Raw genomic sequence first — 27,823 nt, 5'->3', positions numbered from 1 at the left:
CGTCATCTATTAACAATATTTTAAAATTAGTATGCAATTGTCTTTTTAGTATCTTAAAAACTAAACAGTAATCGTGCAAAATATTTACAGTAATGCCATTTGCTTGATGATTGTCAAGCTTCTTTTGCATCATCATAAATGTCATAGATAAGTAGCTATATGTCATAAATAACTATCACACGTTAAATATATTTTGATGGAAGAATAGTTTACTAATGCAAAAGTACCAACTCTAAGTATTATCTATATATTTTTTTTCAGTTTGCAAATAATTTTGTATAATATGGAAACTAAATGGAATTTTAGAAATATATTCTTACTTATCTTCACAATATGCATCAATAAAACAGGTATTTATAACTCTGTTGTAATTTTTTACTAAAACTATGCTTGACTCTTTAAAATATAATATTTATACTCTGTTACATTCTAAAAACAACTTTTCTCATAATAAAATAAAAATGGTTTGAATGGTTATCATCAAAGAGGTTCTCTTTTACTTTCTTATCTTTGAAGAGGCTTTTTTACTTTTTTATAATTCCTATATTTACTAAAACATTTGCAAAAAATCCTAGTTTTTTGTTTTCTTTGGTTATTTTGTTCTGGTAAGCAAAATTCATAAGGTCTTAAATTCATTAAAATCACCTTCTAGATATTTTGTAAAGCTGCCTTTGAAAATTGATTTTTTTTCCACTCAAACTTTTAGCTCAAACTAAACTTATATTTTTTCTTTTGCATAAAGATTGTTACTGATGGAAGGTCTAAAAGTAACTATTTGAAATTGCATTTAAAAAATCTCCATTTTGTTTTTGTTAAAAATTGAAAAAACGTCAACATTCTACTTGAACATGTCTTCTTATAGACTTGATTTTAAATCAGCAAAAATTTAAAAAATGGAATTTTAAATTGGGAGCTGGTTTACATATTTAGCACCTACTTTAGTCTTAGCTTTTTGACAAGTTTCTGTTTTTTAAAAAAACCTTTGAGTTTCTCTTTTTTCTGATTTAAATTTTCCCTTAATTTTACTTTGTTACCTGTTGTAATAGAAGCTTTTTTTTAGGGATTAAAATTTTAAATTTTTTATTTTATTACATTCAACAACAATAACAACAACTTAAAAATGGTTCTAACAGATGTTCTTGAAATTTTTAGTTTTATAAGAAATATTTTTTAAATTTCGAAGCTCTATTATTTTTTTAATAAAAAAAAATCAACAAGAAAAATCGAACACAGCATAATCAAAAAGTAAGGAGCATAATCATAAAAATTTTTTAATGTTTTTGGTAATTCTCAATGTTTGGTTTAATAAGATTGGTATTCAAAACTTTCAAAACTAAGTTTTAAGATCAAAATTATCTGAGAAATCAGAATCGCAATGAAGAAAATTCAGAACACTCATTGATATGATCAGTTTTTTTGGCATTCAAAAATTTTTCAAAATAGATCCTGTTGGAAATTTGGTATCTAACAAGTTATGACAATTTGCTTTTAAGTAAATCCATTGTTAATCTTATTCCAACTGGATGTTTTTTCAAGGCTTTAACTGACATGATTTTTACTGATTTAAAAAGTGTTCTTTTAACATGCTTTTCTTTTTTTACTACGAAGCTTTTACTTCATGAAACCGAAAATAACAAATAATTTGGAAATGTGTTTGATATTTTTTATAACTTAAATAACTGTTTTATTGGATTTCTCAATATAAGGAAAGAATATTAAGCTATGACTTCTCATTTATTATGCACATTTTGTGTTATAATGTGTCTCTAAAAATTTTATCGAATTCATGGTGCATACAAATTTGCTACATTATAATGAAAGTAGCTACTGCATAGATTAAAAAACATTCATAACAATGGGTTATTGAAGAGTTTATCTTGAGTTTATCTATGCACAAGTCCATGTATTTGTTTATTAAATAACAAAGAATTTTATAAATGTAGTTATCAGCTTTCATCACAATATCTGAACCTTTAGATTGTTAAAATGCATCTGAGCCCTAAGATATTTTAAATATATCTGAGCCTAAAGATATTTTAAAAGCCTTTTGATGTGTTTCTTATAAGTGAATCATATGATAAAATTTTTTTTTTTTGGTTTATTAGTCAAACTGTACATGAGCCTTATTGTTTCTAAAATAATTATTTAGATTTAAACAATTGTAATATTTATATATAATAGTTGTAACGTTTATATATGTATGATAACTTTTATATATGTATGATTTTAAAACAATTCTATTGAAATGATTTTTGCTTAAGGACTTAAAGTTGACAAGAAAAAAAAGAAAAGAATAACTTTGGTATGGAGAAGCCATGCATTGTTGTCAGTCAACACATAAGCAAAAAAATCTTTACTTTGAATAAATTAAAACTGATGAGTAATTATCCTAAATGCTTCCAAGAGTGGTTATTTTAGTAATACAACCACTTTTTAGATATGTTGATTTCATGTTATGACATTGCATATAGTCAAATCTGAGAAAAAAATTACTTATATTGATTTAAAGTGAATACAAATCTAAACTTAAAGTCAACTAAACTTACGTTTTTCAAACAACTTTGAATTGAAGTAGTACAATAATTTTTTTTACAAATTAAACCATAGTTTTTTTTTAAAAGGTTTTAGTTTTAAAAGATTTTAGTAAAACTTAACTTTTCTTCTTTCAGAAGTGAGTTTGCATTCTCTTAATTATTTTTTTTTCTTTTTTTTTTCTTCAAGTTTTCATAAATACAATAAAGTAAAGCAAAATACTTTCATATTTTATTCTAGTACTATTTCTTTCTTCAAAATGATAAGTTGAAACACTAACTGAAGTAACAATTTACTGGTAATTGCTGGGTCAAATCCATTATATTTCAACCAATGGCCTGTGGGGTACCATCTCTGATTTTCCTAATTTTTACATATCATTATCTACACAATGTAAATAGGTTGAATGTGCGATTTCAGAGTTCCAAGTGCAACGGTTTAGAAATTATAGCCTTACAAACACTCTCAGGTAGCCCCCCTCAGTTCCTTGAATGGTAAAAACAGACAACTTTAAGGCCTTATATATATTTTTCTAACTTTCAACAAGTGGCTCTTTTTTTCTAGAACTATTTTCTTAATATTTCTGTCTTAAAAATAGTGACTTTCATTAGCTTGTATCATGTTAGAAAAAAAAATACAGCCTCCTCAACTTTGGAAAAATTCTGAAAAATCAACCCATTATAATATTGATTTGATGTTTTGTTTAAATAAATTAATTTTTTTTTACAAAGTATGAGTTTCAGTTTTATTAGTTAATTTTAACTATTTATCTAAAAATCCAATGATTCTATAAACTATACACATATAAAATCTAAGGAGGAACTTTTGAGCATACTAATTTGTAGCTCATCTCGTTCGATCTTTGCTTAGGCCTAGAGAGTATTTTACAATCAGATCTTAATGGATGTACAGATTTAAGCAATCAAATTGCAAATGAAAAGCTTAAAAAGCTTGTAAACTACCATATTGAATAGCAATCAAGTAGGCTTTACAATCAATGAATTTACCACAATAAGAAAGAAATCTGCTCTATTAATCTGCTTGCGAGTAAAAATCTCTGAATCAAATGTTGTACATGGTCTTAACATTAATTTTTTATTATGTAATTTGGTTTCTTTTGCTGATGATGGTGCTTCCAATATGCTCAACAGAAATGCACATCTTGTTTGCTTTCCAAAAAGTTTCTTAATCTTATTTGTTTTACATTGTAATAATTTAGAATAATTTAGAATAATTTAGAATGTTTACTGTGAATGATTTTGTGCAACATATTCCACCAGTTTGTTGCATAAAATTTTTTTTTTGATAAATTGCAATTTACAATGCCTCTCCTAAGGACAAAGTGGAACAGGAAAATGTTGCAGTAGATTTCAGTGTAAAGTTAAATTTGATTGAAATTATCCTAGATAATAGATGGGTCTGTGATGATTGTTTGAAATAACTATGCAGCACTAGATCAACACTTTCACAAAACTGCATTGGAAGTAATGGGGGAGAAAGAGCTGACCTTAAAAAGAAATAGTGTAATGTCAATTTCATATTTAAAATAGGACTTATGTTGTATGTGTTAATAGAATGCAAATACAAAACAGACTAATATCACTTCTGGAGGTGGCAAGGGTCATTATTTTAAAATATCTTGTATTTTAATCAATAAAAGATAATCCCAGTGAATATTATACACAAACACAATATGCAGTAAAAAAACCTGAATTTAAAGGCGTGAAATTGAAAGTTGATAAAGTTCTCAAAATCAATTAAAGTTACTTTTTCAGTAAACTAAGTGAAAATATAGATTCTTGAATGTTTACAACAAGAGCTGTTCACAAATCTTTAGGAGAGCAAGAAAGTGATTCAAACAGGGGAAAATACAGTTATCTCGTAAACATTATAGAAGTTTTGATAAATCAAAATGGACTTCTGTAAGTAATCTGTGCTTTGGAGAAATCCAAATTCGAAAGTTAGCTAACACCTTTAATATCTTTGCAAGTACATCAGTGATAGTATTTCAATAATATGTTATCAGTGGGGTTTGGTACCTAAATTGCTTTGATGGCTGAATGTGAGCAATATTCTCTATAATGAAATTTTATCTCTTCTGTGTGAAACTCAATAATGATGGAAATGGCAATTTAATGTGTAAATAATTGGTAGAGCTACTCATGAACAACTGTTATCCAAATGATTACATTATGCAGTGGTTTAGAAAGGGGGATTTCGATACTAATTTCATAAATCGCAAGCCTGGTTCTACTTTGAAATCCATAAATTAAAATGAAAATCACCCTGTTACCTTTTAAAGTTTGAAAATTCGTAGTAAAAAAAACCATCTGCATAAAACCAAGTAATTTTTATATTTTAAAGAACATCCATTTTTATATCTTGCATAGTTATAGTTTTATTATGTAATGATTTACTAAGCTTTAGTAAAAAAGTGTTTAGCTTGTGACTCTTTCATTTTAAAATATCTAACATTGATCTTTTATTTTAATAACAAAAGACTTGATAAATGCACTGAAAATACAAAAATATAAAAATACAAAAATATAAAAATACAAAATAAGATTTTAAAGTTTGTGATCAGTAGACATGATAAGTTTATGCTTTCAAGATCAAATATGAGTTAAAAAATAAAAAAAGTCAAAGAGTTTCTATTGAAAAGGCATAAAATGATTACAAAATAAAATGAACAAATCTCAATATTCATCTGATTTGACTCTTTATGATGAGGATCATCATAAAGAGTCTGTTTTATCATGTGCTGCAATTTCTGACACACCCTTGTAATGCCATCATGTGCTATGAATTACTTAAGTTTAATATTTAAAGAAATTTTTTTTTAGAAAATGCAAAATGGAATGCAAGAGCTTCAACATACACAGTAGAACATGGTAAAACAGCTCTAATGGAGTGTACTACTGTTGACAAGTTCATCGGATTTTACAAACCAAACGGAGAGCTGATATCCACAACTTCTCGCTATAAAGTATATGGAGATTCTCAAAAAGTACTTGAAATTGAAAACTTAAACGAGTCTGATTATGGCTATTATAATTGTAGTGATTCGACAGGAATTGATACAGTTTTATTAGAAATTGAAGGTAACCAAGTATTCCTGAAAGATACTATGGTTGTGTATCATATGTGTATTATAGTTGTAATATATAAATTTCTGATAGAAAATGAATAGTATCTAGCATGATAGTAAAGTATCTAGCATGATAGTAAAGTAAATCTATCTGAAATCAATACCTAATGGTCTTTACCAATAAGCACATTTATGCAGTAAAGTTCTTCATTGCTTAAATAATAGATGCTGTTTTTACAATATGCAAAAAAGTTTGTATAGTATATGCAGAAAAAATAACTTAAAACATGAGTGTAAGGTATTCATCTAAAAATACATTCATAACTTTCATATTTTTGTAATATGAAAAATTTTTACTTAGTAGTTTAATTTTTAGTAACTATCCCTCCAATTGTGTCACCTCAAATATTTTCAACTGGGTCTGATGGTTTTGTTAAAGCAGCAATCTATGGTAAACCAAGACGTAAGAAAGTAGAATGGTCTTATATTCCCTCTCTTGGGTTGAAATCAGTTGTGGCATCTCTTGATGTAAATGATGATATAGTAAATGGTAACAAATTTGTTGTTTCCACTAGTGGGTTGACTATAAAAAATATTGAAAAATCAGACAGTGGGGAATATGAAGTTTCAACATCTATCATTGGTTCACGTATTTCACAAAAAGTTATAGTTGATGTTGGTGGTAAGATATTTGTATTCAGAAGAAATAATGACAAAAGTTATTGAAAAGATGTTCTATTTTTTTAATCAAAAATTTTATGAAAGGTGATTAAAACAAACTATTATTTTGTGTTTTAATCAATTTTTGTTTTAGATCGCCCAACTTTGAAGTCAAAAGTTCCTGTAATATTGAGTCAAACTGAAGGTCTAGATATTTTTATTCCATGTGAGTGGAATGAAATTGTAAAAAATAGAACATGGAAATTTCAAAGTGCATCTACTAATTTAGTATCTACTATCAATGAGGGCTTATACAATGAGACAGGGCTATATTTGCAAAAGTTGTCACCTTTAGATGAAGGAAACTATACATGTTCAGCAATTAATTATTATGGAGAAAGTTCTGTAACAGTATTTCTATCAAAAGTTCTTAGTGAGTTTGTTTCTTGATTTTAAATGGGTTGCTTAATTTAGCTCCAAATAATCAACTGTCATTCAATCCATGGTTTACTTTTTATAGTTATTCCAAGAATTACTGCTGAAACGTTCAACAACATTACAACGCTGAGCCTTAAATCGTTTGTTATCAGTTGCGCAAGTACTGGATTCCCTCCCCCAACTGTTAAAATCACTAAAATCTCATCTAAAGCTGTCTTAGTGGTAACAATTGTTTTAAAGTTTATTTTTTTACGCATCAATGTTTTTATCTAGCATAAGCATACTGCTCAAACATGAAGTTTATAGGTTTATCATTCTTTTGTTTAGTCTGGGACTGGAAGCGTCAACTATTCAACCCCACTTGATGTGTCAGAAAGTGGTGATTATTTGTGTGAAGCTATGAATGGAGCCGAAAATTCCGATGGTTCAGTTATTGTGGCAAAAAAAAAGATGACAGTTGATATTTTAAGTATAATGATACATATCTGTAGCTCAATATCTTTTCTAAGTGAAAATAGCTCAGAATTAAAGATCTCATTTTGAACTAAATCTGTTTATTCTTTTGTTTTAAAATAAGTTAAAAAATATTTTCTATTCAAACAATTTCTGTATACTCTCCGCAGCTCCTCCAACCATTGTCACCAATTTAACAACAAGAATTGCAGTTTCAGCAGTTGGCCTTGAATTGAAGTTTACTTGTGTTGCCACTGGAAATCCTATTCCAGATATTACACTGGAGCCTGTTACATTCCATCTACCTCCTTACATAATAAAAACTAAAACAACTGTTCATTCTATAATTTCAATGACTGTCACAAATGCCACCAAGGAAGATTTTTTTGATGTCAAGTGTAAAGCTGTTAATTTTAATGGGGTCGATGAATATCAAATACAATCAAAGGAAGTTTGTAAGTCTAAATGAGTTTAAATAAACAATTTTGAAATATTTTTTATAAATTTTATGTTTATAAAAACACTTTTTTCACAATTTTTTGTTTGTTTTTCTTTTACCTAATCTACTAATTTCAGTAAAACCCCCTCCCCCAGAAGGCTTGAATATGTCAGGGCTCGCTGGTTTAGAATACATTGAGTTGCAATGGAAAACTGTGAAGACAGCTGATAAGTATATTATTTATGTTAATGATACATTGCGGCAGCTTGAATCATTAACCAATGGTATCATTGTAAAGAATTTAAACCGTAGTACTTTGTACAGTTTTAAAGTAGCATCTCAAAATATTGCAGGATTTGGGGATACTTCTGACTCTGTTGTATTTAAGACGTCTTCAATTAGTGAGTTTGTTTACTTTGGGATTTTATAAGTTATTATTTTACAATTTTCTCTTATTGTGTCTTTTGTGGGTGCTGTGGATGTTCCAGCAAAAGCTTTACCCAAATCATTTTAACATACTTCGGAAGAAGATGAGAGTTAAAGATCTTGATGGTTTTAAGAAGTTAATCAGATTAATAATTAATTACTTATCCATTTAAGTTTTCAAATTTAAAAGTTATTTTTATTAAGTAAAAGTTTGTATTTCTTTATCATAGTAAAACCTGAGGAATCAAGGAATTTTGTTTGGGAAGATTTAAGTTTCAGCAGCGCTGTTGTAAAATGGAGCCCTCCAAATAATGTCTTGAAAGAAAAAAACATTATTACCTATCTGGTGAAAGTATGTAAATTCAATAATGAATCTAAAGTACTAAAGGATTGTAAAGATTATGATGAAACAAAAGAAACACGTGTGGTACTTACCACACTTAAAAAAAGCACGTCATACATAATTGAAGTTGTTGCATTAAACCAAGCTGTTAAAGGGGAAGCAGCTGTTTTTATTTTCAAAACACATGGTGATTTTTTAGTTTCAGTAAAATCTTTTTTTGTGTGTCCTAAAATGTAATTGCGTTTAATTTTTTTAATTGATCCTAATGCATAATTTGACTTTTTTAAATTAAGACGCTGATGGCAATGAGATACCGCCATCTAAAAGCAAACCTCTTGATTCAGGAGCAATTGCAGGAATCATCATCGCTGTTATGTTAACGATTCTTGTTGTAGTAGACATTTTTTGTTGCTTTTTCAACAACTGTGGCTTCACACATTGCTGCTATGAGACGTTCTGTGCGTCCAAAACAACTAAGTATATCCCTGCTGAAGGAAAGCGCGAAGAAGAAAAAGAACTTAAACCGTAAGTTTCTTTACTTTCTTACAAGACGTTAATTATTGGTGATCTCGTTTGATATATCACCAATCTCGTTTGATATGCCCACTAATCGCGTTTGATATATCGCTTTGTATCGCGCCTTATATATCGCTTATATTGCGTCTGAAATATCGCCTATATCGCGTTAAAAATATCGCCTAGATTGCGTTTGATGTATCGCTTATATCGCGTTTGAACTATCGCACAGTGACTCAAAGTGAAGAAAAAACGGCAAAAATTATATAACCATCGCATTTTAATATGTATTAAATGAAAAGTTATTATTTTTTTTGTCTAAAATTCAATTATGTGATTTTAAGTTATTTTTACGTGCAACAACCAGCAAAACATGCGCGTATCTAAAAAACATGCGCGTATGAAATTTTACACGCGCAAGCAGATTTTTTTTTTAATTTTTTCTTCTCGAATCAAGTAATAGTTTGCATAATACATAATTTATTTTTAAATCTCTTTTTAACTCACTCCAACTTGTAATCAGGCGTGATCACACAGTACACTACCATCCAAATTTAAGTCATAATTATTACCGGACCCCTCCCCTTTTGCTAAAAACAACGATTGAAAGAATTTTCAAAAAAAAAAATAATAATTCAGTCATCAACAAAGAGTATATAATAGAATGCTCTTAGCATTACTATTATAACTATTTTAAATTTTAATTCGTAGAAAATTTTAATTTTTTTAAAATTTCTGTCATCAATTGTTATCCTCCTCTTTTGATAAAAACAATGGTAAAAAGAATAATCATTAATAAATAAAAAAAATTCAGACATCAACAAAGAGTAGATAATAGTTCTACTTTGAGCATTACTATTATAACTATTTTAAATTTTAATTCATAGAAAAATTTAATTTTTGATGGCAAATTTAACTATAAATAAAAAATTTCACAAAAGAATCACGACTGTTTAAGAAGAGAAAGAACTTCTACTGGAAGCAATTTCCCATTTTCACATCTATGGTTAGTGAATTGGATGCTCGATATAACTGGAGCACTCCTTATCATAAGATAGTTAAACTGGTTTTTCATAACATTTATCCTTGAAATTTTGCATGAATGGTTTAATCTTGCATTTCTAATCTCTTTGTTAAGAGCCTCTAGTGATTCTTCTGAATAAACTCCAATATGAAGTTCTAATGCATCGGCAATCTGTAAACCATGTTCTAAAAGTTTGTGAACGCTTGGAGGAATAACATACCAATTATATTTAGAAAGAATTTTATCTGTTGTACCATTACAATAATTTTGAAAAGAGCTTGGATCTAAATCATATCCTGAACAAACTGCTTTTAAAATTGTTTTAAGTCTAGAAACGATGTCAACATCTACACCAGTTATCTCAGAGAAAGTAATCGATTCCTCAAAGGCTCTTCTGGCAGTATTACCATCATTAGTGTTTCCAAAACCTTGTTTGGGCATGTCAACAATAAGACTTAGTTCTTCCCTAAACTTCTTTTGGATAAATGCTTTTCTTTCTTTAACTGATTCTTTCTGCTCAGAGGTTTTAGCATAAAATGACCTAATTTTCAATTTATATCCAAGATGAAGAATGTACTCAAAGCATCTTATCCAAAGATGAAGAGGTGAAAGGCCAAAAGATAAAGCTTCTTTATTGACAGGCTTAGATCTAATCAATTTAACATCATTCATCTCTGTTGGCTTTGCTGAACATACATTACAGCTTTGAGAAGATGTAGTACTTGTCAGTGCATTAACAACTTTTCCATCAAACATAGTCAAATCCAAATTATACTTTATAATTGCTGTCATCATAGATGACTCAGCCGCTTCTGACTCTAAACTTACTACAAATGGTTCAAGTTTCTGAATCTCAATTCGTAATCGTTCCTCTTCTTCTTTAATTAGCATATCTGTTTCCTTTTGTACTGCAAACATACTGGTCTGCAGAAGTGTGTACTAGATGGTTTTTTGTTGTACCATATCACTGTATCATTAACAGTCAGTTTAAGAGGCACAATAGATGTTTGGAAAACACTCTCTTCATTTTTAATAACTTCATCTAGAGTTGTATCTAAATATTTTTGTTTATACAGACTCTGGCTAGACGCTCCATCAAAACCGCCTTTGAAATGCATCATTCCATGTTGATTGATATCTTTAAGCAATAATTCAGAAAATATTTTGTTGTAACTGTATAGACTCAAGATTCTACACAGTGTGTGATTAAAAAGAGATTGAAGGGAGCAAACTGCAGATGTTTCTGAAAAAGTCATATTATCAGGATAGCATTTCTTTTTTTCAATTAAAATTTTATGAAGAGACGGATAGATGTTTGCATTTTGTAATAAGGAGCTATTTCTGATTATCTGGTATTGTTCATCGGACAGATCACATTGAATTTTTAGGCTGAGAGCATCTTCAACTTTCATTTTAACAGGTTCAAGCATAGACATGTTTTTCCTAATTTCATTTGCTTTATCTGGGTCCAAAGCCTTCTTTACTATAAAAATAAAATTGTTTCTACTAAGTTGGATTCAGTTGCTGCACTTTTTATAGAAGCTAATGCCAATGCTTCATGATTGTTTTCAGCTAAATGGGCAATTTTAGCTCTTTTGCTTCTTTCACCAAGATTTTCCCAAACTTTATTTTTTCTACCTGGACCTTCTTTAAATTTAACTCTTTTAACAAGATCGGGGAAAAACTCCTCCTGTAAATAGAAACTTAATTAAATAGAATGATTGCATAAAAAAAATTATTAACAAATAACTCTGTTTCTTTACCTGCAGCCAAACACCTTCTTTTAAAATCAATCTGTCATAGTTTCTATTATGCTTATCTAACTTAGCTCCCACTTTTGCTTTAAAAACAGACAACTTATTCTTTAAGTTAGTAAGCTCTGATTTATTGAAGTCATCTTCATGAAGGTTATAAACATTTAAAACTTCTTTAAACAAAGATTCAAGCAGATCAACTTTATTGAAACCTAGCTCTTTAATTTTTTGAAGAAGATCAATTCTTTTCATGTTTTATATATTATCTATAACATAACACACAAAAGTTATCAATAGTTTAACGATCTTATTGTCATTTACATTATAGCTTAATAGCTACAAGTATTTTGAAAATCCATATATATACATATATATATATACATATATATATATATATATATATATATATATATATATACATACATACATATATATATACATATATATATATATACATATATATATATATATATATATATATATATATATATATATATATATATATATATATATATATATATATATATATATATATATATATATATATATATATATATATATATATATATATATATATATATACTACAAAATAATAGGTAACGCTGATACTCTTTTTTTAAAAGAGTTTATATTTTAAATAAATAAATAAAATTTACTTGCTTCAATTTACTCCAACCTTTTATCGTATACTCGCTAAATGTAATATTTAGCGAGTAAATGATAAAAGCTCTATTTTAGATTGGAGCAAATTGGAGCAGGTAAATTTTATTCCATCAAATGGTATATTGCTGACAGTACTCAAAAACACTAAAATCAGCGTGGAGTTATGCGGAACATTTTTGTTCTTGTACCACAAATAATGTGTTACAAATAAAAAAAAATTTTTTACTAATAGATTTCTTCATGCTGAGTAATAGCTTAAACCTAATAATCATTAGAAAAAAATCATTCAATTGCATTGTGAATTGACACAATTTTAATAAATTAATAAAAAATACTAACACTTTAGCTACTATGTCTCCATAAAATAAATTTCTAAAACTGACTATTTTATCGAACATTTCCGATTTTTTTTCGTCATAAAAAAAGTATTAATAAAGTGCTTCAAATTAATACACAAACTTGCAATGGCTTCAAAAAAAGTTTTAAATTGTTATGCATCTGGCCTTACCATCATTAAAAGTTATTTGTATTTAGAAACTAAAGACTTTATTTTTTTTCCTTTTTTGCCACTTTTTAAGGATTTTGAGCCACTGTGTATCGTTGTCGTTTATCTACGGATGGGAAAAACCTAATTTTAAAAAATAGTTACGGTGTGTTTTTGAAACTTAAAAGCTAGATGTAAATCATATCATTGTGAAATATTAATCTATAAACGATTTTTATTAATTGATATTTGATAATGATATAATTGCCATTGTTTTGTAAATTGTGTTAGAAGTATTATAAGATGTGAACGCGATCAAAATAATTCACCCACTAAGTCAAAATATCATTACTATCATACATAACTTTAAAAAAGTTATTGTTTTTGAGCATTTTTTAAAGGGGGTTATTATTTAAGAAAAAATTTTAAGGGGGTTATTATTTAAGAAAATTGTTTTCTCTCTGAAACTCTCGAGATTCCAACGATGGAGGGGTATTCTTGAAAGTTTATGGAGGCGGGATCTTTTTTTTTTTCACGGGTGCATCGTTTTACGAAAATTTAAAAACGACTGAAAAAAAGTTCTAAGAAATAAAATAACTTTTTTTTAGTTTTCTTTAAAAAGGTTTTAATAATTTGTGAATAAAATGGTATCTGAAAAGTTTATTATATTTTAGTGCATCGGAAAAGTTATTAGAAAATGCAGTATAGTTAATTCTGGTACCAAAGTCAACTTTACGGCTGAAAAGTATTTATTAGGTAGCATTTGAATCTTGCTGCCCTAGAGATTTTTTAAATTTCTTTTTCATTTTCGTCAGTGTAGATTTGTTATATTTGCTATTAATATATTTTTCCGACTATTTTTTTAAAGGATTTTATTGTTCCTATATTTAATGTTTCGTAGTTATTTTTTCAATATGATTACAGATAAATCTTCAAATTTATAATGATTTTCGTAATTTCTTTATTTTAAAGTTACGGCTGTAATTTATAATTTTTTTTTTATTTATAAGATTAAAAAAAGAGTTTTCTTAATTTTAAAAGCTATTTTTAATAAATTAAAATGTGGAAAAAATTTAAAAACCCTTTAAATTCTTTTTTTGTTTTTATTTTTTTAATTTTTTTTTGTTGTTCAAAGTTTGAAAGATAAATTGTTTTTAAAATGAAGTTTTGCCTTGTGATCTTTGAGCTTTTTAAATAAAAAGTTTGATTTTCTCATTTCACTTGCTTTAACATTTTGCGTTCGACTTGTAGGTAGTTTCAGTCTTATTAAGAAGGTTTTGTGAAAGCAAAAGATTTAAATATATTTTGCAAATGTTTTATGCGTGCTGTTATATCTCTCAACCCTTTGTATATATCTGTTCCAAAGTGTTAATTTCACATTATCTGGAACCAACAAGACACTAATTGTGTGATGTCACTAATTCTAGTGTCTTGTAATGTAGACACTAATTGTAGTGTCTTGTAGTGTAGACACAAATTGTAGTGTCAACAAGACACTAATTGTATCTAAGAGCAAGCGATTGAGTAAAACTACTACTCATACGGGAAACTAATGAGATCGGACACTTTAAAAAAATCATAATAAAAATTTGTTTTGTAAGAAAATTCAATGCACAGTGCTTAAAGTTTTAACAAATGTCTTATAAACAATTTTTTGTAAAATTTAGTCAATGTTTTCAGCATTGATAAAAGTTTTTTTAAATCCTACTTCTTTCCAGGCCTCAGGCTAAAAAAAGATAAGTTTAAGATAACAGTAATATTATTATAAAAGTTATATCATTATTATAATAATAGTTATTAAATTGTAAATCAAAACATTAACTAAATTTTTGATTTAATAGCTTTAATAGAAATGAATAAACCCAGTATTTTACTCGTGTCGACCATATTAATATATATATACTTAATATATATGTATATTTAATATATACATATATATATATATATATATATATATATATATATATATATATATATATATATATATATATAATATATATACAAATATATGTAATATATATATATTTTATTTGTATCTATAACTATTATAATAATATTATTATTATTATAATAGTTATAATAGTTAATTTTGCCAACTTAAAATTACCATAAATAGGATTGCCAAATCGATAGTTTTAAAAAACTACCGAGTTGGCAATCTTGATAGAGTTATTGAGCGCGATAAACATTCTGAGATATAACGTAGATATCAAGAACAGTAATGAAAATCGGGACAATTTGTTTGACGTGGCTCATCAGAATGCCTTTCAGCTTTAATACAATTCAACAAGACTGAGACTTCATGAATTACTTACCACTAAATCGTCATCGTTGCATGACTGGGATTTATGTTTCATTCAAAGATAGGCTAAGTGCGAAACGAGTTACATGAAGTTGTTGTTTATGAGAACTGAAGTATAAAAAGATGATATCATTTTTACAACTAGCTTGAAAATACCAAACCCAGGATTATTACCTCTCAACCCAGGACTGATTGTATGGAAATTCTTGAATTAGTAGTAATCTTTCTTGGAGGTATTCCGTCGAGAGGAATAGAATTTAAAAAACAAAGGTTGACACATCACATGAGATGGATGGCTGAAGCTATTTACAATTTCAAGATATGGACAATTTTGTTTTTAGTCTGACCACAATAATAGGTATGAATTACATACTAATGAGAGGGTACCATGGTATAGGTCTAGATGGGAAAAATACTGATTTACTATATACAAAAAATAATTTTGGCAGTTTCATGGAAAATACATATTTTAGTATCACCTTTTCCCCTTTGTAGAACACAATATTAGCTTAAATAACCATGCAGAATAATGTGGTGAAGCTGTTCTTGATAAATTTAAAAAAACTTGGAGGAACTATGGAGAAAAGCTAAAATCTGGTGTAGTAAATTTTAATTTAAATAAACAACAGTCAGTATCATTTGTGATATAAATGTATTTATGTTAAGGTTTTTTTTGTTAATAAAATAAATAAATGTAAATGGGTACTCTTGACTACAATAATGGTTGACAAAAATTTATGCGTTTTAATTTTTAAAATGTACATATTTAGCTCTTAGTTCAAATTTCTCTGACAACATAAATTGTGTTAATTAATACATTTTGATTGATTAAATGTAAAAAAGGTCAGGAGTAGAGAGAGTTTCAACCTGGCGGTCAATTTGAAGAACAGTGTAGCTTCAACAGGAGTCATTTTAACCGAAGAATAAATAATATTGTTGTATTCTTTGGCTCGGTCATCCAAAACGTTTATATACGCATGAGTGAAACTGGCGCTAAAGTATTTCTTCTTTTTTTCTTTCATTGTACGATTCCACCTTTCACTCGATTTTTCTTCATTTTTGGTACACTCGATTTTTCTTCATTTTTGGTACACTCTAAAAAAAAATCCGTTGCATACAATTAATTGGGTAACAGATCAATCCGTCGCTATTGCACCAACGGCTTTTCCGTTAAGTTAACGGATTAAAGTTTTAACGGATTGAAGTCCGTTGATATTTTTCCGATAAAACAATCCTTTTAAATAAAGAAGTTATTACGTCAGTGCATCAAATTATCCGCTGTTTTTATTCAGTTAAAATAACGTTATTGTAGGGAATAATCAGTTAAAATCATTCCATTATAATTAAAGATGAATTAAGCCACATAGTATTGTAATTTGATAATAAAATAATCCTTACATTTTTTAATATTTATAATTATTTTATTATGATATTCTTAATATACATTGGTTCTTGCCATTATAAATGTTATAATTACCACCCATCTGATACAAGCAATACTAATAATACAAACTACCATGGTTGGGAGAAATATAGTGCTCAATTTGTTAGCAAGCTTCAAAAACTCTTTAACTGGACATTGAAAACTAATCAAATATTTGTAATAATGTAATTCAGTACACAAACTTTTAATTACAATCAAAATAGTTTTTAAATATATTTTTAATAGTCATTATATTTGAGGTTATAAAACATCTGTATAACACACACACACCCATATACACAATAGATGTTTAAACTAAACCAATTGTTAACAAACTAGGTTTTAGGTTTTAACGCTGCTGTTCTTAGTACATGTTTCACGCTTCAATTCCAGCAACGTGTTGTCAATTCCTAAAGGTAAATATAACATAAAATACAATAAAGAAAATATGGAGCCTAATTTATGTAAATAGTATGAAATGCTATTGCTAATTCCTGATTTGAAAATTGATAATAGAAATTTTTTTATTTAATTTATTTCCGATACCATTTTCTAAAGATAAAGTTCAATGCAACAACTAAATAATATCTTTAATAAAAATGTGTAACAAAAGATAATCTTATCTAATAACTGAAAGGTTCTATAATTTCCACATACTTCAAAACCTGTCAGGAACAGAATAAAAAAAAGGTTTCCAACTTAAATAACAATAAATTGACACAAAAATAAACAAGCTCACCAAAAGAGATGCAAATAACAATATCAGAATTTCAATTTGATACCACATCCCTCGTGTCTAAGTAGTCAATTCTAAACGAATATAAACAAGGCATACATAAACTTAGTTGTACCTAACCTAAATAAATATCCCCATCAAAAGAAATGCAAATCAAAATCTAATTCTTAATTTTACAACTAATTTAAACTTACAGCGTGATATTGCATACCATGTGTCTAAAATAGCAAATTATAACACTTGTAAAAAATGACCAAAAACTACTTTGAGCTGACCCGAGAAAACCGCTTTGACAGGGTGAAACTACAATGTTTCCTGACTCCAAAAATGTAAAATTTGAAATCTAACTATTTTGTCCGAGAAAATAATTTCGATTTTTAGTTTTTAGTACTTTGCACAATAGGGCAAAATGACAGCTTTTCAAATTTTGCATTTTTACAGCATTCAAAAACTCTCCAAAATTAGCATTTATTACTCTAAAACATAACAGTCTATATAGCAAGTATAATTTGTATTTATTTTAACTCAGAAGATAAAATTTTACCTACAATTTCATGGTTGAACTATATTATAAACATTTTGTTGCATCAAAATTGTAAATAAGCTAAAAATTCCGGGAATAGGCAGTGAACATGTTTGTTTTAAGTTTTGCATCAAAGTTGTAAACAAGCTAAAAATTCCGGGAATTGGCAGTGAACATGTTTATTTAAAGTGTTTCACTTATCAGTTGTGTGAGAAAAATTTCAAAATGCCAAATTTTTCAAAAAATCATGAAGATTGTCGGAAATCTGTCTGTGTCTTGTGTCTGAAGAAGTGCTCTCGAGAGTTGACACAGTTCCTTGTTGAAAAGATCCTCAAGCATTACCATACAAGTCTTGATTTGACTGATACCAGAGTGCCAAGAGGCATTTGTGACTCATGTCGAACAATTCTTCGGAGAAAAGATGAAGGAAAAGATGTTAACCTGCCACCTTTGTTTCCTTTCTCATCTATAAAAGTTAGACCACCAACAAGAGATCAAGGTTGCAACTGTCTTATTTGTCAAGTTGGACATTTGAAGTTGAATGAGAAGAGCCCAGTGGACTATTCTAAACCTGTGGAAGATTGTACCCCTCAAAGATGTGGTGATTGTTTGAGTCTAGTTGGAAGAGGTCTGCCACATCAGTGCACTCCATTCACTTTTAGAGAGAATCTCAAGCAGCTAGCTACAGCTGATCCACTCGCTGCAGAGCAAATAGCTACTCAAGTCATCTCTACTAAACATTCCACGCCTGGTGGTACTGCCAAAATATCGCATCCTAAAGGCGACCCACCACTTAGAGTTAAAACAGGTGATACTTTTAATATACATATAAAGATGGCAGGTTCAGAGGGAATACCTTTAATTTTAAAACTTAAAATTACAAAAAGTGTTAATATAATTTCATTTTTAGGAAGCTCAAGGGCAAGAGCTCTTTTTCCTGAACCCAGCATCAAAACTGAAGATCTTGTACAAGTTCAGCTAAACACAGGACTGTCCAACCTTGGCATGAAGAAATTGGCATCAACCATCAACAGAGTCAGTGACACCAAGATTGTGGAGACTAGTTTTCTAGCTAAGTTTGAAGCCATTGGCAAACAGTTGTCTGAGTTTTTTACTCAAACCAGCATCCAAGTTTTATCAGAGAGTAACTCCACTGACTTTGTGGTTTTGCATTGCAAGGATCTTGCCGAGCTTTTGAATGAAGTCCTGCTTTCTCGAAGAGTTTTCCAGAATCATATTGTCAAGTTGGGAATTGATGGAGGTGGAGGATTTCTGAAAGTTTCTCTTGGCATCATGGAGTTGGATTCTCACTGTGATTCAAGGTCACCACCACGGAAAAAACTTTTAACTCAGAGGACTGCCAAAGACAGTAGTGTAAAGCGTCAAATGCTTGTGGCTTTATCAGAAGGACTACCAGAAAACTTTGAAAATGTGAGGCAGATCTTGTCTTTAATCAAGTTAGACAAAGTCAACTTTGTTGTCTCATGCGACATGAAACTTGCCAACATCCTTTGTGGCCTTCAGAGCCATGCAAGTACTCACCCTTGCTCTTGGTGCAACACAGAATCAAAGCATCTTTCTCAATCAGGATCTTTGAGGACACTAGGCTCACTTGTTGCCTGTTATCAAGAGTTTGCTAAGTCTGGTGGTGATATCAAAAAGGCAAGATCTTTTGGCAATGTAGTGCATGAGCCTTTGCTATCTGGTTCTGAAAACAAACTCATCTTGGAGCTCATACCACCAATGGAACTCCATCTTCTCCTTGGTGTGGTCAATCACATGTACAAAGCCATGACAGAAGTTTGGCCCAATGTTGTCAAGTGGCCCTCAGCTCTCCACATTCAACAAGAACCATACCATGGTGGGCAGTTTGCAGGGAATGCCTGTCACAAGCTTCTCAGCAATCTTGACCTCCTTCAAAGAATTGCAGAGACTGAGTCTGCTTTTCAAGTCTTTGGAATCATTGATGCCCTTCGAAAGTTTAAGTCTGTGGTGACAGCATGTTTTGGTATGGTTCTGGAGGATAACTTTTCTGAAAAAATTGATCGCTTCAGAGACTCATATTTGGCAATCATGAACATCAGTGTGACTCCAAAAGTTCATGCTGTTTTCTTCCATGTGAAGCAATTCATTGAGATCAAAAGGGCTCCCTTGGGGATCTTTAGTGAGCAGGCAACAGAATCAATGCATCATAATTTCAGCTCACATTGGCAGAGATACAAAAGAGACCGCAATCATCCTGAGTATGCAAAGAGGCTTCTTTCATGTGTTGTGGACTACAACAGCAAGCATTTGTGAAGAATCAATATTGAGAAGAATTTATTTTATGTACCATTTGCTCTTTATGTGTTTAGAACCAAGAGGTTGTTTTTGTGTTTTGGCTTAGAATAACTAAAAGAATTATTTAAGAAAGTGTTTATTATTTCCATCTTGTTAATGAAAAACTATATCAGTTGTGTCAGAATAAACTATTATTCAAGTGAATTTTAGACAGTTATGTTTTGGAGTAATAAATGCTTATTTTGAAGAGTTTTTGAATGCTGTAAAAATGCAAAATTTGAAAAGCTGTCATTTCGCCCTATTGTGCAAAGTACTAAAAACTAAAAATCGAAATTATTTTCTCGGACAAAATAGTTAGATTTCAAATTTTACATTTTTGGAGTCAGGAAACATTGTAGTTTCACCCTGTCAAAGCAGTTTTCTCGGGTCAGCTCAAAGTAGTTTTTGGTCATTTTTTACAACAGTGATAAGGATATAAACAAGCCATATAAAGATAATTGTGTAACTAACCATTTAGTTTACACTAAAACTGGGTAACTACAAAAAAAGCTGGCAAATTAAACTTATTGCAACAAACCTTTTATCTACGATGTAAATGTGATTTAAAGATCCTGTAAACAAAAAATATTGTTAACAACTCATTTTTTACAATATTGTCTGATGTAACTGACAAATTTATTTTTAAAAAAAATACAATAACAAGGAACAGATAACTGTATTACTTGAACATGATTAAACCATTGTAAGCTGATGTCCATGATAGTACTTAACTTGCTTAAACTACATATTAAAGCTAAAAATAAATACATGCATGCATGTATGTATGTATGTATGTATGTATGTATGTATGTATGTATGTATGTATGTATGTATGTATGTATGTATGTATGTATGTATGTATGTATGTATGTATGTATGTATGTATGTATGTATGTATGTATGTATGTATGTATGTATGTATGTATGTATGTATGTATGTATGTATGTATGTATGTATGTATGTATGTATGTATGTATGTATGTATGTATGTATGTATATGTGTGTGTGTGTGTGCGTGCGTGCGTGCGTGTCAATATATATATGTATATATATATATATATATATATATATATATATATATATATATATATTAGGGCCCTGCGAATCGGCATTTTTAGTTTCGAATCGAATCTCGAATCGAAGCAGGTCTTGATTCGCGAATCGAATCGAATCACGAATCGAATCACTAGTTGAAAGAAATTTAAGTTTTTTATCTTTATTTTTATGTATACTATACAAAATATTACAAAATTTGAATGTTATTTGAACAAACTCTTTTTGTTACTTCTAGCCCAAATTAACCGTTCCGCATTTTGCTCGGAAAGACTGTTGCGTTTACTGTCGATCACTCCTCCTCCCACAGAGTTAACTCTTTCAGACGAACAACTTGTAGCTTGAAAAGCAAGAAAATCAGTTGCAACTTTTGATAATAAAGGGAAAATGTTACGTTTGTTTTTCCAGTACAGAATAGAACAATCTGAACGTCCCAACGTTTTCTCTTCGATGTATGCAGTAGTTTCAAAATGTAATTGCTGATCTAAAGTTCTTTTCTCTGGTAGAGTACGATTTTTAGTGATATGTTCAAACATTTTATCAAAAATTCAATTTGCTTCAGATGACAAATTTGCTACATCGAGTTGAATTTCAGCGGGAATCATAGTAATATTTAAACCGTGTTTTTTTTCAGATGTCATTAGATAAGATTTTACGATTTGTTTCTCTGCCAAAGTAAACATTTCTGATTTAAATCGAGGGTCTAAGAAAGTAGCGGTAAGAACGTCTTTACTTAAATCAAATCTCATTTCCAACTGCGTAATAAGATCGTCAACAAATTTACCCATCCCTCTTTTATCCATCAAGCGAAGATAATTTTTCAAAGTTGTAATGCACGGATAAACTAAGCTAATGCTTACGCTTTTTTCCGCACTTAGTATAGTAGTGGCTTCAGATACTGCATTAAAAATAGGAGCGACTGTTGTTAATAATTGCACTTGTGTTTCAGTTAAACAAGTCGGTGGCACTTTCATACAGTTTTTTTTGTGAACACTCGGCTAGAGCAATCTCTATAGAATCATTATTTTTTTAAATCCATTCCAATAAGTTAGAAGTGCTGTTTAAGAGCGTTTCCACATCCATTGGAGGCTTTGACTCAGGTTTTCCTTGAGAAATCTGATACTTTTTGAGAGCTGCCTGTCCAACTGATGATGAGTGAAAAAATCCTACTATTTTATGAGCCTTGCTAATTAATGTAACAAGAATTGGTTGGTTGTGTATAGCTGATTTCACACAAAGTTGGAGTTTATGAGCACAACAGCCTAGCCAATCAATCCCAAGAAGTTTAAATGTGCATGGCATACTAGGAGTTATATCGGTTGTAGCTCGGAAAATATTATCTGAAGTCAAGTCAAATTTTGACGGCACGTTTCTTAAAATTTCTTCAGTGGAAGTAGCTTTGTGACAAGCATTTATTACTTCCAGATTTACAACTGATAAACAGCATGATTCTAAAACCCAAGAGGATGAAATAAAGTGGCAAGTAGAAACAAGAAAGTTATCGCCATTGTCGACTTTAAAGTGATCAAAAGTGATGCTAGGTTTGGAGATTAACTGGCTTTTTATACTTTGTTGGAAGTTAATATATAAATCATCGACCATATCACCTAAATTTCGAGATAAAGTGGTCGGGTGTGGTGGATGATATTGCCCTTGAGTAAGCACCGAGCACAGATTAATAAAGCCAGATCCAGAAGTTGTCTCAAATGATCTTCCATCTTCAATTACAAATCTAAGCACTGCACGGTCGTAGTTTTTTTTAATAACTGTATCTATTGGAGGTCGAATAAAATACGAATTTAACGAGGAACTTGCTCGATTGTGTTATCGGAATTCTTTTTTCTTTTAGTAGCAGATGTGCGCTTTTTTGTTGCTTCTACGTGTAGTTTTTTATGGTCAAGTTTTAAATGGTTCCATAGATGAGATTAAGTTCCAGTTTTCTGAACAGAATACTTTTTGTTGCAATTTTCTTGTTTGCATTGCCAGAATACTCCTTTTTTTTCAAAGAATTCTTTAACTGCCGATTTTTTAGAAATCATTTTATAGCTTGATGCGAAAATAGGTTGATGTAGCACAAACAAAAAGTATCGAATTTAAAATTACTTTAGTGAAAGCGAAGTCAAACATTAACGATGCAAAAAATAAAACCTAACTTTTGCGTTACTAATTTGCGTTCCGCTCTGTTTAAATCCCTAATCGACAATTAATTTTAATGAAAAGTATGTTTACGTTCCAAAATTACTCTACCGCAGAATTTTCTGATAACATAAATATTGATATTTTGAAAACTTTTTAACGCCGTTTGTATGAAAACATAAAGTAATTTAAATAAAAAAAATGATTCGAAAAACTCGAATCATTTTTTTCGAATCGAATCTCGAATCGAAGCGACATTTGATTCGCGAATCGAATCGAATCAAAGCGATTCGCAGGGCCCTAATATATATACATATATATATATATATATATATATATATATATATATATATATATATATATATATATATATATATATATATATATATATATTGACACACACACACATATACATACATACATACATACATACATACATACATACATACATACATACATACATACATACATACATACATACATACATACATACATACATACATACATACATACATACATACATACATACATACATACATACATACATACATACATACATACATACATACATACATACATACATACATACATACATACATACATACATACATACATACATACATACATACATACATACATACATACATACATACATACATACATACATACATACATACATACATACATACATACATACATACATACATACATACATACATACATACATACATACATACATACATACATACACTTGAACAAAATAAAATGAATCTAACTAGTGGTAGTTGAACTTGCAGCTTGATCTCATCAGGAATTATTGTTGAATGCCGGGTTTCATAATGTTTTCTTAACTTTATGAAACTAATGAAAACTCTATTGCATTTATCAAAAGTGCATTTGACTTCTGAACCTCTCGAAGTCAATCCATGTAAATTTCGAAAATGAGAAAAAAGTATATGTAATGATGAAAAATATAATCTACAGAGGAAGCACTCCATAATTTCTTTCGGAAACCGTTTAAAAAATTTTTTCTTATTTTTCAACGGATTTTATTATTTAATCCGTTGAATTAATGGAATTTCGAAGACTACGTAATTTGTTAACTTAATTCCGTTAATTTTGTTGTTTTTGGAAACGAATTACTTCGTTAATTTAACGGAGACACGCAATCCGTTACTTTTTCTAACGGATTGTTTTTAGAGTGTAGAGTAAATCTCAATATTTTTGTACATCTCTAATATTAAATTATTTACCTTTATTAACCCAAATTTTACTTGGTTTTCTTTCATTGATTTATTTTAAATGCTTTTGCTGCAATCTTACCAGTTTTATCTTTTAGAGCAATCAATCAGTTATATTTAGAGAAAATATATTTCTTTTTTTTTTTCTATAACTCTTCTATTATCAATAATTCTTTTTTGTTTTTTTCGAAGAACCAAATGTAGTCACATACTTTACATCTCTTTTCATGTTGCGACCATTTTTTGATAAGTGTAAGCTCTCCACCATCAGATTCAGAAAACCTTTTACTTTTCATTTAATACATTTTTATATACAACATTTTTTTTTTTTTTTTTATCTCTTCTACTTGTCGAACGTGATTGATTTAGCTATACTTTTACAGCTGTAATCCCATATGCTCGTCTATGTATGCTATCATCCAAAACAATCCTTTTATTATCAGCAAAACTCAAAGTCAATTTATTTACCTCTTCAGTTTTCTTGCATATGACTACGAACAACATTCATTGGTAAAACTTTATCTTATTAAACAAACAGTTTTTTGTCATCAAAGGTAATTTGATGTTTTACCACTGACTTTCTTCACAGATTTACACTTTTTTCTTCATTTCTATTGTACATTTTGATTGTATACAGTTTAGACTTTAAACAAACAATTTCTTTAGTAATTTTACCTTTTTCCTCAGGTTTAAACATTCCATTAAGCTTTTTATTACATCTAGTTTTAATACCACTTGGATAATTTGCTTCAAACGCACTTGTATCAAATCTTGAACATCTGGAGCTTGAACATCTGTAGAATTATCTTTTTGAAAATCATCAGTCTTCATAGATTAAACGTATCCGTGTCTGTATGCAATCGTTCTGCTTTTTCTTAATGTTTTTTTTCATATAGCCGTAATGAAATTCAAACATTTCTTTAATAAAGAATGGCAGAACCTAAGTATAGTGGTATATTCCATAGTACATGTGTCTTATTTATGTGTATTTCACAAAAGTTATCTAAATCTAAACAAATAATTTTTCTTCATCATTAATATATACGCTAAGAAGCTTAATAGAGCCAAATTGTTTGTTGAATATGCTAGACCGCATTTGTGATCTCCTCTATGTATAAGTCTGATCACCATATAATATATTTATTTCTCTCAAGCCTTGGGATTTAAAATATTCATTCACAGATACGTCTATTTCCTTTTTCTCTTCTGAATTTTACTACTACTTTCTGATATCCATGCTGTGTATCAAATTTCTAGTAATGTTCGCCACGGCTCCTTTGGAGCTAAATAATTGTCTTACACGAAAGCTCTTCTTTTAGCTTTCTTCATACCATTTGCATAAATCAACCTATTAATATCTGTTAAACCAGTTTTTGGGTCGGCAAAATATCATTATGCAAAATATCATTTGCTTTGTCACATCACTCGGTCCAACATGTTTTTCCAATATGACTATGGCTATAGAGTAAGTATCTTTACTGTAGTTTTATCACTAAGCTTTGTACCAGCATCAACTACAGCAGTTTGGCCAACCTCTAAAGCCTTTTTACCAACTTTGTTTAGAAGCATCTTTACCTTCATCCACAGCTGCAGATGCAATTTTTTTTTGCTCCCTTGCTTGTAAACAGTCTTATGAGCATCCTTGAAAATCTCCATAGACATACTTTTTTTAAATCAGTATTTTTTGCTATTAAACATATTTTTACAACAGCTGTATTATTTTTTGTAAAAACTTGTATCAATGACTTGTTACCTTTTCGATTCATTGTAATCGAAGCAATGTCATTCTTTAGTCCTGTTTTACCATTTGAGCTCCTATGATATTTCTGTTTATATAAGCTTCTATGATATTTGAGCTTTTATGATACTTCTTCTATGATGTTTTTTTCAGCTTTTTTCTAATAGCCTGGTCAGATTCTAGTAAAAGCTGAACCTAATTAATCTTTTGTAATCTATATCCAGATTTCAATTTTCCATTTTTGAACAGTATATGGAATTCTAGTTACGAAAGTGTCTGCATCACAAATAAAGAGAGGCAGTTTCTGGAATGTATTGAAAAATGTTATCTTACACAACATGTAAAAAAACCATCATTCCAACTGATGAAACAAAATTGACCAATATATTGGACTTAGTGTTTACAGCCTCTCCTTTTCGTATATCTAGCTTAGTGCATATGGATCCTTGGGAAAAAACAAAAAGAGTTCATCATGTTTTACGTTTTAGTTTTTATTATCAAGCACGTAATAATTGCAAAAATAAAATATCACTACCAAACGATTATTCATGAAAGGAAACTATGATGAATTTTCAAAATGTTTAAATGGATATAACTGGAGTCATGAGTTTACTAAACTTGATGTTGATCAGCGTTACAAAAGATTTCTTCAAACTTATGAAAATGGATACAATTATTTCATACCCTCATTTATTCAAAAAACAACTAAAATCAGAAGATCTCTATGGGTGAATAAAGAATTAAATCAGAATCAGAATATCTCTATGGATGAATAAAAACACGAAGTTCGACTTAAGCGTAATCTCTGGTATCGATACAAAGTTTCTCATTTCAAAAATTTAGATCTAAAAGAAGAAAGTAAATTAAAAAATAAGTCAGTCAAAAAACTTGTAAAGATGACAATAAAAAAATATGAAAAAAAAAAAAAAATTGCAACAGAATCAAAAAAAAATCCAAAACAAGTTTATGCTTACATTAACAGTAAACTAAAAGTTAAAGACTATGTAAGAGCAATTTCAACTGGAAATAACGAAATATCAACTGACAGTCAAGTTATTGCTAATCAATTAAATAGATTTTTCAATTCTGTATTTATAAACGAAAGCCTAACTAATATGCCAACATGCGAAAGTATAACAGAAAAAATTTGCCCAACCCCATTGTTTAAAAAGGAAGATATAAAAAGACGATTACTAAAATTAAATATGCACAAGTCTCCAGGTGTTGATAAAGTTCATCCGATGTTTTTAAGTAAATGTGCTGGCAGTTTAGCTGGACCACTTTGTATGATATTTAACTGCTCATTTTTAAGTGGAACATTTCCTACAAGCTGGTTAAAAGCAAATATTACACCAATTTTTAAAAACGGGGATAGGCTGCATGAAGGTAACTACCGTCCAATTTCACTGACCTCTATTGTTTGTAAACTAATGGAAAGTATTATAAAGGACACAATAATGAATCATTTAATTAAAGATAAATTAATAAAACCAGAACAACATGGGTTCGTTAAATCAAAAAATTGTATGAC

General features: G+C 29.3%; 4 protein-coding genes and 1 long non-coding RNA gene across 6 annotated transcripts; 2 read left to right on the top strand and 3 right to left on the bottom strand.

Moving 5' to 3' along the window:
* The first annotated feature begins 179 nt into the window (after window positions 1-179).
* Window positions 180-14,139, top strand: LOC145191445 (neural cell adhesion molecule 2-like). Of its 2 annotated transcripts, XM_090067002.1 has the most exons (11): window positions 180-350; window positions 5,376-5,633; window positions 5,997-6,302; window positions 6,435-6,713; window positions 6,801-6,940; window positions 7,046-7,187; window positions 7,342-7,626; window positions 7,748-8,011; window positions 8,267-8,566; window positions 8,673-8,904; window positions 13,495-14,139. In XM_090067002.1, exons 1-11 carry the CDS (start codon window positions 284-286, stop codon window positions 13,526-13,528), a joined length of 2,307 nt encoding a protein of 768 aa, XP_089923128.1. In that variant the 5' UTR covers window positions 180-283; the 3' UTR covers window positions 13,529-14,139. The 2 variants fall into 2 exon arrangements, with proteins under 2 accessions (XP_089923128.1, XP_089923129.1); XM_090067003.1 differs by lacking the exon at window positions 7,748-8,011 and having other exon boundaries at window positions 13,495-13,686.
* LOC149882344 (uncharacterized) lies at window positions 11,403-11,935 on the bottom strand. Its single transcript, XM_090067090.1, has 2 exons — window positions 11,683-11,935; window positions 11,403-11,609 (listed from the first exon to the last, which is right to left on the bottom strand). Exons 1-2 carry the CDS (start codon window positions 11,923-11,925, stop codon window positions 11,403-11,405), a joined length of 450 nt encoding a protein of 149 aa, XP_089923216.1. The 5' UTR covers window positions 11,926-11,935.
* A 2,657-nt stretch (window positions 14,140-16,796) lies between the features above and the next one.
* Window positions 16,797-20,882, bottom strand: LOC149882342 (uncharacterized). Its single transcript, XR_016445118.1, has 5 exons — window positions 20,807-20,882; window positions 20,662-20,695; window positions 17,476-17,499; window positions 17,285-17,355; window positions 16,797-16,955 (listed from the first exon to the last, which is right to left on the bottom strand). It is a non-coding gene; the product is annotated as an uncharacterized LOC149882342 (long non-coding RNA).
* Window positions 18,732-20,102, top strand: LOC149882343 (uncharacterized). The gene has a single exon (XM_090067760.1). The coding sequence runs from the start codon at window positions 18,810-18,812 to the stop codon at window positions 20,100-20,102; it is 1,293 nt and encodes a 430-aa protein (XP_089923886.1). The 5' UTR covers window positions 18,732-18,809.
* A 1,324-nt stretch (window positions 20,883-22,206) lies between the features above and the next one.
* On the bottom strand, window positions 22,207-26,216 carry LOC149882341 (uncharacterized). The gene is made up of 2 exons (XM_090065930.1): window positions 26,060-26,216; window positions 22,207-22,949 (listed from the first exon to the last, which is right to left on the bottom strand). Exons 1-2 carry the CDS (start codon window positions 26,214-26,216, stop codon window positions 22,207-22,209), a joined length of 900 nt encoding a protein of 299 aa, XP_089922056.1.
* Between the last annotated feature and the right edge of the window lie 1,607 nt (window positions 26,217-27,823).

The sequence above is a fragment of the Hydra viridissima genome, unplaced genomic scaffold (assembly GCF_058129835.1).
Source record: "Hydra viridissima isolate aposymbiotic clone 2 unplaced genomic scaffold, HvirCarnegie_v1 scaffold_11, whole genome shotgun sequence".
In the NCBI taxonomy this organism is placed as follows: Eukaryota; Metazoa; Cnidaria; class Hydrozoa; order Anthoathecata; family Hydridae; genus Hydra; species Hydra viridissima.
This window is presented reverse-complemented; position numbering and strand designations above follow the sequence as displayed.

Coding starts and splice junctions, on each gene's coding strand:
- LOC149882344 (XM_090067090.1), bottom strand. CDS start 11,925: ATGAAAAGAATTGATCTTCTTCAAAAAATTAAAGAGCTAGGTTTCAAT. Junction 11,610..11,682: donor AAGAAGGTGTTTGGCTGCAG/GTAAAGAAACAG, acceptor TTCTATTTACAG/GAGGAGTTTTTCCCCGATCT.
- LOC149882341 (XM_090065930.1), bottom strand. CDS start 26,216: ATGTCTATGGAGATTTTCAAGGATGCTCATAAGACTGTTTACAAGCAA. Junction 22,950..26,059: donor AACTGCTGTAGTTGATGCTG/GTACAAAGCTTA, acceptor GACCTCCAATAG/ATACAGTTATTAAAAAAAAC.
- LOC145191445 (XM_090067002.1), top strand. CDS start 284: ATGGAAACTAAATGGAATTTTAGAAATATATTCTTACTTATCTTCACA. Junction 6,714..6,800: donor ATTTCTATCAAAAGTTCTTA/GTGAGTTTGTTT, acceptor TACTTTTTATAG/TTATTCCAAGAATTACTGCT. Junction 8,905..13,494: donor GAAGAAAAAGAACTTAAACC/GTAAGTTTCTTT, acceptor ATTATATTTTAG/TGCATCGGAAAAGTTATTAG.
- LOC149882343 (XM_090067760.1), top strand. CDS start 18,810: ATGAAGAAATTGGCATCAACCATCAACAGAGTCAGTGACACCAAGATT.